The sequence below is a fragment of the Mauremys reevesii genome, linkage group 9 (genome assembly GCF_016161935.1).
Source record: "Mauremys reevesii isolate NIE-2019 linkage group 9, ASM1616193v1, whole genome shotgun sequence".
NCBI classification, from domain to species: domain Eukaryota; kingdom Metazoa; phylum Chordata; order Testudines; family Geoemydidae; genus Mauremys; species Mauremys reevesii.
Window position 1 is genome coordinate 31,632,604 of NC_052631.1, and position 12,380 is coordinate 31,644,983.

The window sequence follows — 12,380 nt, forward strand, 5'->3', positions numbered from 1 at the left end:
TGGAAATTTAAAAGTCTCTAAATATGCTGGTTATTTTTTCCACTTATTTCTTCCCCACTTGCAACCACATGGGAGTCATCTGTAGTATGGAAGAGATTAGCTTTTAATTGGGGAATATAATATCAAAATGATCATAACTATGAAGTAAGAGGAAGGCTTATCATGCCCCAGCAATTTGCTGTTTTCACCATTGCTGGGCTGCTTTGGTTTGTTCTGTCCACTCTTGTCACATGAAGTTTATGAAAGGCATAACTGTTAACTGATGGGGGCTTCCCAGTGCTGAGTTTGACACAAGGAGAAACAGAAAATCCCTTCCCATGGTAGGGAGAGTGAAATAAAGGCATTCTCTCAGGAAGCACTTGCAGTAGGAAGAGAAGTGAGGAGCTCAGCTGCATAAGGCTTCACGCCTATCTTTGGAAAATGGCACATGAGCAACATATGGGCGAGTCCATATGACTGCCCTTTCCTCTAGAAACAGCATTCAATTATGCCTACAGTGTCTTCCAGGAGAAGTGCAGACACATACGAAATATAGTGCTAGTGGGTTTGGTACATGGCTGGCTTTTGTATTGCCTTGCTGGTTGCCAGTGAAAAGACTTAATATGCTATGGCTGTGGGGTTTTTTTTGTTTTTTTGGGGGTTTTTTGCCCTCTCTACTCCCCACCCAGAGGGTGAGGGGGAGGAAATGTCCCTCTCCTTTTTAATAATCAGGCCTCACTCGGACCACTCAGTTGCCTTCTCTTCCTCCTTGGCATAAAGCAGGGTTGGCGGGACTGTTCAGTGGTTCTCAAATTTTTGTATTGCTGACCACTTTCACACAGCAAGCCTCTGAGTGCATCCCCCCTTATAAATTAAAAACACTTTTAAAATATATATTTAACACTATTATAAATGCTGGAGATGAAGCAGCATTTGGGGATAACTTCCTGACCCCCTGAGGCAGGGGTCGGCAACCTTTCGGAAGTGGTGTGCTGAGTCTTCATTTATTCATTCTAATTTAAGGTTTCGCGTGCCAGTAATAAATTTTAACATTTTTAGAAGGTCTCTTTCTGTAAGTCTATAATATATAACTAAACTGTTGTTGTATGTAAATTAAATAAGGTTTTTAAAATGTTTAAGAAGCTTCATTTAAAAGTACATTAAAATGCAGAGCCCCCTGGACTGATGGCCAGGACCCAGGCAGTGTGAGTGCTACTGAAAATCAACTTCAGAACTACTAACTATGCAGTGTAACTTATCATTTAAATCAGTTTCTGTACTGGAGGATAGAAAATGTGATACTTATTTTTAAAAAGGGATCCAGAAACGATCCTGGCAATTATAAGCTGGTGAGTCTAACTTCAGTACCAGCCAAATTGGGTGAAACTATTGTAAAGAACAGAATTATCAAACACATTGATGAACACAGTTTGTTGAGGAAAAGTCAACATAGCTTTTGTAAAGCAATGATATGCCTCACCAGTCTATTAAAATTCTTTGAGAGGGATCAACAAACATGTTGACCAGGGCAATCCAGTGGATGTAGTGTACTTGGACTTTCAGAAAGCCTTTGACAAGGCACCTCACCAGACTCTTAAGCAAAATAAGCAGTCGTGGGATAAAAGGGAAGATACTCTCATGGATCAGTAACTGGTTAAAAGACAGGAAATGAAGGGTAGGAATAAATGGTCATTTTTCAGAATGGAGAGACTTAAATAGCAGTGTCCCCCAGGGATCTATACTGGGACCAATGCTGTTCAACATGTTCATAAATGATCTGAAATGAAAAAGAGGTAAAAGTGAGGTGGCAAAATTTGCAGACAATACAAAATTACTCAAGATAGCAGAGTGCGAAGAGTTACAAAGGGATCTCACAAAACTGGGTGACTGGGCAACAAAATGGCAGATGAAATTCAATGTTGATAAATGCAAAGTAATGCACATTGGAAAACAGAATGCCAACCACAGATACAAAATAATGGGATCTAAATTAGCGGTTACTGCGCAAGAAAGAGATTGTAGATAGTTCTCTGAAAACATCTGCTCAGTGTTCAGTGGCAGTCAAAACTAGCAATGTTAGGAACCATTAAGAGAAGGAAAGATAATATGGCAGAAAATACAACACCACTATATAAATCCATGGTATGCCCACATCTTGAATACTGCATGCTATTCTGGTCACCCTATCTCAAAAAAAGATAGATCTATTAGAATTGGACAAGTACAGAGAAGGGCAACAAAAATGCTTAGGCTTATGGAACAGCTTCCGTATGAAGAGAGATTAAAAAGTCTTTTCAGTTTGGAAAAGAGACAACTAAGGGGGATATGATAGAGGTCTGTAAAATCATGAATGGTGTGGAGAAAGTGAATAAGGAATCAGGGTCACCGAATGAAATTAATAGGCAGCAGGTTTAAAACAAACAAAAGGAAGTATTTTACGAAACCTGTGGAACTCATTGCCAGGGGATGTTGTAAAGGCCAAAACTATAATGGGCTTCAGAATATAATTAGATACATTCATAGAGGATAGGTCCATCAATGACTATTAGCCAAGTTGGTCAGAGATGCAACCCCGTGCTCTGGGTGTCCCTAGACTGATTGCCAGAAGTTTGGTGTGGATGACAGGAATGGATCACTCGATGATTGCCTGTTCTGTTGTTCCCTCTGAAGCACCTGGCTTTGGCCACTGTCAGAAAACAAGATACTGGGAAAGATAGACCATTGATCTGACCCAATATGGCCATTCTTACGTAATTTTATGATTACTTTTTAACATTGTGAATCTGAAGACTTCTTAAGTTTAGCAGGTGAATACAGTAACTCCTCACTTAAAATCACCCCGGTTAACGTTGTTTCGTTGTTACATTGCTGATCAATTAGGGAACATGCTCGTTTAAAGTTGTGCAATGGTCCCTTCTAACGTCCTTTGGCAGCCACCTGCTTTGTCCACTGCTTGCAGGAAGAGGAGCTCGTTGCAGCTAGCTGGTGGGGACTTGTAACCAGGGTGGACCAGCAGCCCCCCTGTCAGCTCCCCGCTCCCCACTCCCCTAAGTTTCCTGTGCTGCGGCCGCCCAGCAGGCTATCAATTGCCAGGCAGTTCAGTTCCCCCCGCTACTGCCATGTGCTGCTCCTGCTCTCTGCCTTGGAGCTGCTCCCAGAGACTCCTGCTTGCTGTGCAGGGGGTAAAGGGGGGCACTAATGTCGGGGTGTCCCCCTCCCCCCTGCTCCTGCACCCCACTTACCCCTTCTCCATATAGAGCAAGGAGGTGACACGGACAGAGAGAGCTTGGGGAAGCAGCTGCTGTCTCAACTTCCTGATCCACTTAAAAGGACAATGCACTTAAGAGTGGGTCAGCAGTGTGCATCTGTGTGTGTGTGTGTCTCTCTCACACACACACACACACACACACACACACACACACACACGTCTGTCGCTGTCTGCTATGCTGTCTCCCCTCCCTCATGTTCATGCTGCCTTGTGTGAGAGGCTACATTAACAACAATGTGTTAACCCTTGAGGACTCAGCTGAGTGCTAGTTCATCATTTAGCAGCAAGGCATTCCCTGGGAAATATCCCACCCTCTGACTTCACCACCTCAACCAAGCTTCACAATCATCATAGCTGTGAACAGTATTAAATTGATTGTTTAAAACATATACTGTGTGTATATCTATATAATATATAGTGTTTTGTCTGGTGAAAAAAATTTCCCTGGAACCTGACCCCCCCTATTTACATTAATTCTTATGGGGAAATTGGATTCACTTAACATCGTTTTGCTTAAAGTCACATTTTTCAGGAACATAACTACGTTAAGCGAGGAGTTACTGTAATATAAAGTGCTTATAAAAGTGATTCCTAAGCACTTCCATCCACAAAATTTACTCTTTCAGGTTACTGTTGGTTGCATAGTAGAAAATCATTACAAAGCTGATCATATTTTAAGACTTCTAAAATGTTTTGTTCAGATTGGTGTCACTTCCACATATGGAGACCTGAAAGGATTTATAGATCAGAACCGGAGTCCATCAAAAGGTAAGAGGAGTTGAATTTGTCTGTTCAAAAAAGAAACTCATTGTAAGGCTGCCTTCTCTCCAGACTTTAGCAATTTATAATCTTCCCCTAAATTGTTGGTACACCCACTATATGTGGTAGATTTAACTTTTTTGGACCCAATTTAAAATATTAAAGCTTAAAGTATTAGATACCTCTATATCTCTGAATGCTATATTGTAGATCCACAACAGTGACTGGTGTTAAGGCTTTAAGATGACAAGCCAAATCAGACTTATAATAAAAGTATCAGAATATTAAATTATTCACTTTTTTATGGGGGCGTGGAATATATGAATACACCATCTTCTTACCTCAACCCTCAGTCTCCATGTTGCAGGGACTCTTCTGACTAAGGGAAAGATGGACTGAGCTTCTCCCAGGGTTAATCTATGCCACCGAGGGAGGATGAGTTTGTGGTAAAGTACTAGGCTGGGATTCAGAGGATCTGGATTCAGTTCCCAGGCTTTATTTAGGCTTCTAGGTGGCACTGTAATACAAATAGTAAATAGTAATTGTGATAAATGTAGAGCTGCTCTGTAATTCATAAATATTATAATGACATGGTTACTGTGTTTTACTGTATAAATGTATTGATTTAGTTCAATAGTGGGTTGTAAGCAAGAAGAAAAGAATAGCTTAAGATAAGACTCTCCTTGGCAAACATTTGAGTCTTGTTATGGGCCATTGGCTCTGAAGACTCTGGCTCGATCTCCTGCTATGCCCTACTGAACTGATTCTGACAAACAGGGCAAAAGTGTGAGGACTGACAAGAACCAAAGGAACTCTGGTTGGATTATAAGGGTTTTTATTTCAAGAGAGGAGGCAGTTGCTAGGTAGCTTTTTCAGAAAACCAAATTTAACCTCAGATCCCACTGCTGGGGTATTTGCAGAAGGTAGGCTTACCTAGCTTGTCATGGGATGGTAAGCTTCTGTCAGTGATCCCCAAACTTTTTGGGTCCTCCCCCACACACACCCTGTTGAGGCCGGGTGGTGGGGCCACGCCAGGGACTGGAGCCATGGCCAGGCTGAGGACTGATGCACATATCATTAGCATTAATGTTGGTGGGGAGATTTGTGTTTGCTAAATGTTTTTGCATTGTCAGCTGTCAAAAACTTTCCTCTTATTAGGATTCTCTTTGAGGCCTTGAGATTGATTTGGATTGTTGTTTTGGAGTTTCACTTTGTTTTAAAACTCGAAGGATATTTTGCTCATAGGTTAACAAAGTGGGTTTTTAATCACAATCTTTTGTATTAATCAAAATTCAGGAAAACCTTTTTCTGATCATGGTTACTGGGGAAATAATAAGAAAGTGATGAAAGAAACCTATTTATATTGTTCCTTTTATCCCAAATGTTGTGTTCTCTCTCTCTCTCTCTCTCTCTCAATCTGCGTTCCACTTAAGCAGCTAGTACACACTCTCTCTTTGGAAGCTAGTGAAAATACAGAGGAAGAATGTCTGTCTGGATCCAGATGGCAATGCCGAGAAGAATGAGTATATCATAGTAAAAATATTTTCTGGTCTTTTAGATTAGTAACTTTTCTCCTCTTTATTTCCCCCCATGTCTTTATTGTGTTTTTGAATATCTGTTTCACTAAAAGAACACCTAACACATTGAATTTTATAGTGGTTTAGAAAAAAAATTAATCTAACAAGGTAGCTTTCTCTTGGTAGACTGATCTCAAAAACAGAACTCAGACATATTCCAGTACATTTACAAAACAAATTTATTGATTAGATATAGAAATGGGATTTTTTTTTGTAGGCCAAAATGTTGATATTTTTAAGTGTAAGAACAAGAGGATAGCAGAGGGAGTTTGAAGGAGGATGAAAGGATAAAATCAGCATGGTTAGGAAAGGCCGCATCACTAGTGCCATCACTTGTAAGAACATAAGAACGGCCATACTGGGTCAGACCAAAGGTCCATCAAGCCCAGTATCCTGTCCTCTGACAGTGGCCAATGGCAGGTGCACCAAAGGGAATGAACAGACAGGTTATCATCAAGTGATCCATGCCCTGTCACCCAATCCCAGGTTCTGGCAAACAGAGGCTAGCGACACCATTCCTGCCCATCCTGGCTAATAGCCATTGATGGACCTTCTTCCATGAATCTATCTAGCTCCCTTTTGAGCCCCGTTATAGTATTGGCCTTCACAAAACCCTCTGGTAAGGAGTTCCAGAGGTTGACAGTGCATTGCGTGAAAAAATACTTTCTTGTGTGTGTGTAAAACCTGCTATCTATTAATTTCATTTGGTGGCCCCTTGTTCTTGTATTATGAGAAGGAGTAAATAACACTTCCTTATTTACTTTCTCTATACTACTCATGATTTTATAGACCTCTATCATATCCCCCCCGCCCCCCGTTAGTCGCCTCTTTTCCAAGCTGAAAAGTCCCAGTCTTATTAATCTCTCCTCATACGGAAGCCGTTCTATACCCCTAATCATTTTTGTTGCCCTTTTCTGAACCTTTTCCAATCCCAATATATCTTTTTTGCGATGGGGCAACCACATCTGCATGCAGTATTCAAGGTGTGGGCGTACCATGGATTTATATAGAGGCAATATGATATTTTCTGTCTTATTATCTATCGCTTTCTTAATGATTCCCAAAATTCTGTTCACTTTTTTGACTGCCGCTGCACATTGACTGGATGATTTCAGAGAACTATCCACAATAACTCCAAGATCTCCTTCTTGAGTGGTAACAGCTAATTTAGACCCCATCATTGTATATGTATAGTTAGGATTATGTTTTCCAATATGCATTATTTTGAATTTGTCAACATTAAATTTCATCTGCCAATTTGTTGCCCAGTCACCCAGTTTTGTGAGATCCTTTTGTAGCTCTTCGCAGTCTGCCTGGGACTTAACTATCTTGAGTAGTTTTGTATCATCTGCAAATTTTGCCACTTCACTGTTTACCCCTTTTTCCAGATCGTTTATGAATATGTTAAATAGGACTGGGCCCAGTACGGATCTCTGGGAAACACCACTATTTACCTCTCTCCATTCTGAAAACTGGCTATTTATTCCTACCCTTTGTTTCCTATCTTTTAACCAGTTATCAGTCCATGAGAGAACCTTCCCTCTTATCCCATGACTGCTTATTTTGCTTAAGAGCCTTTGGTGAGGAACCTTGTCAAAGGCTTTCTGAAAATCTAAATACACTATATCCACTGGATCTCCTTTGTCCATATGCTTATTGACCCCCTCAAAGAAAGAGGCTTTTCTTCCTGCACTTGTGTCCAGAAAAAGAACTGACTGGATTCCTATGCCCAGGTCCTGGTGTGGATTTGCAGAGATTGTGGCCTGAATTTTCCAATCATAGAAAGCCAGGAGAGGCAGACCATCCTGTGTGAGAGGTGGAAGCAGTTGGGAGAGCTACAGGAGGAGCTGGCTAGGCTGGGGAGCATCCACATACACAAGGAACTCATTGAAAACATGCATAAAGAGACCTTCAAGGTAGAAGTAATTCAGCTGGCGAGGACTGCAGTAGCACCACCAGGGGAGGACGAAAACTACTCTTTCACAGGAAGGAAGCTAGCTTCTGGCAGAAGGCAGTGCTCCACCCTTGCTCCCTATGCACCATCCATAGAGAGAAACTGGTATGCTGCCCTGGCAATGAGGGATGAGAAGTCTCCCCTAAAGGTGAAGGAGGAGAAGCCATATACCCCCAAGGCTGGGAGGATTACAGCCACCACTCTCAAGAGGAAACAAAGGGTGGTGGTGGTCAGGGACCTCCTTATAAGGGGGACAGATGTATCAATCTGTTGGCCTGACCTGGCATCCTGGTATGTGTGCTGCCTGCCAGGGGCCCATATCCAAGATGTTATGGAAGGATTGCTGAAGATCATCAGGCCTTTTGACTATTTCCCCATGCTGCTTATCCATGTGGGCACTAATGATACTACAAGGTGCGACCCTGAGCAGATCAGAAGTGGGTACGGGGCTCTGGGAGTGAGGGTGAAAGAGTTGGGGGTGCAGAAGGTATTCTCATAGATCCTTCCAGTCAAAGATTGGGGCCCACACAGAGACGCACACATCCTGAAGGTGAATGCATGACTGCCTGGATGATGTTGCCAGGAAGGTTTTGGCTTCCTTGACCAGGGGATGTTATTCTGAGAAGGACTGCTGAGCAGACATGGAGTCTGCCTATCAAGGAAGGGGAAGAGTATCTTCAGATACAGACTGGTTAACTTAGTGAGGCAGGCTTTAAACAGGAGACAGCCTGCAGATAAATCCAAAACATGGAGACCTGGGTGAAGGGTCGGAATTTGGGGGGCGAGGGAACAGGAGCAATCACAGCAGGGACAAAAGAGAGACAAAGGGGAAATTTAATGAACATCTTAGATGTTTATATAGTAATGCAAGAAGTATGGGGAATAAACTGGAAGAACTAGAAATACTAGTGAATAATCACAGTTACAACAATTGGCTTCACAGAAACTTGGTGGAATAATTCACGTGACTAGAATGTTGGTATAGAAGGGTGTAGCTTTGTCAGGAAGGGACAGGCAGGGGAAAAAAGGGAGGAGGTGTTGCCTTGTATATCAAAGATGTATACGTTTGTACCAATGTTTAGATAGAACAGGAAGGCCTGAAAGTCTCTGGGTAAGAATAAAAGGGGTAAAAAATGGTAGGTGTCATGGTAAAGGTCTGCTATAGACCACCTAACCAGGATGAAGAGGTGGATGCAGCTTTTTTTTTTCTCTTTTTCAAAAAAACAACTAACAAACATCCAAAACACAGGACTTGATGGTGATAAGGGACTTCACTACCCAGACATCTGACTGGAGGTGGTGGGGAATAGTACAGCAGAACACCGATTTATCCAACAGTCTTGCAGGACTGAAATTTTAAACTTCTTAGCCCGGATACAATTTTTAATTGAAGCACTTGCAAAATGACTGTAAATCAACATGTTGTTCTTCATAAAAATACGAATGTATCACCTCTCACCATCTGCAATGAGGGGTTTTGTGTTGAGCCAGTTACCCAAATTGCCACATTTTTATCTGCTCTGTCATAGCTTCGGTTTTTCAGTTGTTAAGTGTTAGGTCAGCTGTAATGCAAGTGATTTCTTGGGTCCTCAGGTGATTATTCAACTTGACTATCCAATCTCACTTTCTTGCTCCAACAGCAGGCCTGTAAGAAACTTGCTGCCTGATCCTGATTTATATTTCACCCCTCTTCTTTTCTTCCACCAATTCTACCACTTTTTTTGATCTGAGTGGCTAGTCAAAAACTCAGGGTCTAGTATGTTGGTCCAGTTAAGAAGAGAAAATTGTGATAATGAGGGGTTTGTGATGCAGTTTTGGTTATTTAAAAACAAATTTTTGCCAAGTTCTTTTTCTCAGAACACAGAAGGAATCAAATAGCAGATAACAGCTTCTTTCGCTTGTGACACCAACAAGTGTCTTTTCAGCCTGCATCTTGACCCAAAAAATCTCTTCCCCAGAATACTTTCTGCTGCTGCTTCAGGCTGTCTGCCTCAGTCTTTTTGGTTTTCTATGTTCTGCCTTCCTTCACACTTGGCCGCGCACACCCTTGCCCAAACAATACTAGGTAAAGCCCCTCCACCCACTCAGTTCAAAACTCCTGGGCAGATTCATACACCTCTTTTTTGTTTTATCCTCAGTTATGTGAATTGAAAAGTGTATTCACACCCATCGGTATCAGTGAAGCTTGTGATCCATGCAATCACCAATACCTCTCAGCATGACAGTAATACTCTGCTCTCTGCTATAGGGAGGATAGTGAAATGTGACACACTGGCTTTTAGGAAGTCATGCTTTCATTGGGCCTGGGGAACCAAGTGAGTTGTCCAAGGCTCCTCTACAGGATGTCCAAAGAGCTGTGGTTTTATGGAACATAATCTGTCTATTCTGTGAAGAGCAAAGCCTGCCATTCCCAAGAGAATGATTTGGAGGAAACTGTCACTGGAAATTTGGGTAGTTTCATTGTTTCTCTGTGGTTTTTCCCACATAAGGATAGCATATGGCCCTATATCTTAAAGAAACCAAAAACATATATTCACAGTAGCTTGGGAAATCCAAGCAGACTAAGATCCCATGGGGATGCTTTTGGAAATAACTGTAAAAGAGAAGACTCCAACTTTAAATGTTTTTATTACTAAATCTGACTAATATCTATAGTGTCAAGTATCAGAGGGGTAGCCATGTTAGTCTGGATCTGTAAAAAGCAACAGAGTCCTGTGGCACCTTTAAGACTAACATATGTATTGGAGCATAAGCTTTCGTGGGTGAAGACCCACTTTGTCAGACGCATGCGTCTAATGAAGTGGGTATTCACCCACAAAAGCTTATGTTCCAATACATCTGTTAGTCTTAAAGGTGCCACAGGACTCTCTGTTGCTAATATCTGTAGTGTCTGCTACTATGGCAGCTTGGTGTTTTTAATTACAAAAAAAATCACAAAATCAAATGTTAATCAGGAGTTAAACAAAATAAATGCATCTTTCATCATGCCCTGAAGATTCACAGGTTTGGGCTCTGGCAGAGAGCCAAAGAGAACAGATCTTAAGGCCCTAAAAAATAATCATAGTCCTTGACCCAGCCTTAGAGAGTTCAAACTAATGTTCAAATCAGATAGTAAGCAATTTCCAGCTAGTCTTAACTGTTAGGACTGGTTATAGGATATTTCTGATAACTGTGTTCCAGAATTCAGGGCTACAAAGATAATATAAGCTTAGTGGATTGCACTGGAAACCAGTGTTGGATTCCAAATTACAAAACACAAGGCAACTAAGTCTTATCCACATTAGGGATCAAAACCAATTTTGCTAATGCGGTTTTAGCCCCAGTGTAGGCACAGCCTAAGGTGGTGTGTTTTATGCAGCCACACTTATTCTGTAATCCTTAGCTGTCTACACTACGAATGCTTGCTGGTATAGCTATACCAGAAGATTGCAGTAATGGAGACCCAGCATAAGCCAACAGGATTCCTTTTGTGGGCATTCCTAAGTCACTTCTTCCCATACTACATTAGCTATGCTGACAGATGCACTCTTCGTCAACATAGCTATGCCAGCAGTGTAGATGCAGCTATGTTAGGTAGGCAGTGTGACTTTTTTTTTTAAACATGTTCCTAGCCAGCATAGTTATGCCAGCAAAACTTTGTAGTGTACACTGAGGGCCTGTAAGATTTTAAAAACTAATCTGGCTTAGGTCTGGTCAGCACTTTGATAAGTGACCTCTCAGGAAGTTATAAGTATTGTTTCAGTCAGGACACCAACATGATAAGTTTTAGAAATACTTCAGCCTAGACTACACTAGAAAAAGCTTGCTGGTATGGCTTTACTGACAAAAGCCCTCATGTAGACAGTTATACAGACAAAAACATGCCTTTTCCAGTTTGCTTATTTTGTTTGTGTAGTATATTTAAAACTGCATTGGAATTGTAGACTGTCACTTTAATTTGTAAGGAATTTCCTGGTCCATCTTAAAAGCTGGGGGGCTCTGCAGGAAAGCATGTGATCAGAGTCTGTTCTGCAGCCAATTAGCTTAGAGTAAGGGCATGGCTACACTTGCAGATGTAGAGTGCTTTGAGTTAAACCAGCCTTCGTAGAACACAGTAGGGAAAGCGCTGTAGTTTCTCCAAACTGACAGCTGACAACGCACTTTGGCGTGGTCACATTAGCAGCTCTTACAATGCCACAGAGAGCAGTGCATCGTTGTGGCTATCCCAGCATGCAAATGGCTGCAACATGCTTTTCAAATGGGAGGGTGGGGTGGAGTGTGACAAGGAGTGTGTGTGTATGTGGAGAGGGAGAGAGTGGGTTTTTGGGGGGCTGAGAGCATGTCAGCATGCTGTCTTGTAAGTTCAGACAGCAGCAGACCTCCCCCACCACACACACCTCTCTCTCTCTCTCTCTCTCTCACACACACACACACACAGCATTCCACAGTAATGGTTGCTTTGTCTCAGAGCAGATAAGCATGCCCACTGTCAAACGGAGCTTTCAAAGGGCATATCCAAAACAATAAGAGTGGCCACTTGACTTAAGGGGATTATGGTATGTTTCTGAGGCTGATCAGAGTGCAGTAATGCAACATCTAATTCACACTGATGCTGGGGCGCTCCAGCGGGGGCGCATCAAACGTTATTCTACTCGCCGTGGTGGATTACCAGGAGCGCTCTAGCTGTGGAGTCAGAGCGCTTTACGTGCCTTGCCAGTGTGGACAGGTAGTGAGCTAGTGCGCCCGGGGCTCCTTTAATGCTCTGTAACTCGCAAGTGTAGCCAAGCCCTAAGGTGGGGTGCGTTTTAGGGAGCAGCCTGCTTTGTTTCTGTTTTGGGGATTCTTGTATTATCGTTCTGAATTC

The 12,380-nt window shown here is 42.1% G+C and overlaps 1 protein-coding gene across 12 annotated transcripts in view; it reads left to right on the forward strand.

The window, feature by feature from the left end:
- Window positions 1-12,380, forward strand: part of TFDP2 (transcription factor Dp-2) — a 171,817-nt gene that overhangs the window by 45,717 nt on the left and 113,720 nt on the right. For 6 of the 12 annotated variants that reach the window (XM_039488582.1, XM_039488586.1, XM_039488591.1 and 3 more), the window contains one exon: window positions 3,949-4,015. The exons of the other annotated variants lie outside the window; for them this stretch is intronic. In XM_039488582.1, the coding sequence (XP_039344516.1) occupies window positions 3,949-4,015 (67 nt within the window). The remainder of the gene's footprint in view (window positions 1-3,948; window positions 4,016-12,380) is intronic. 12 annotated transcript variants of the gene reach the window in all.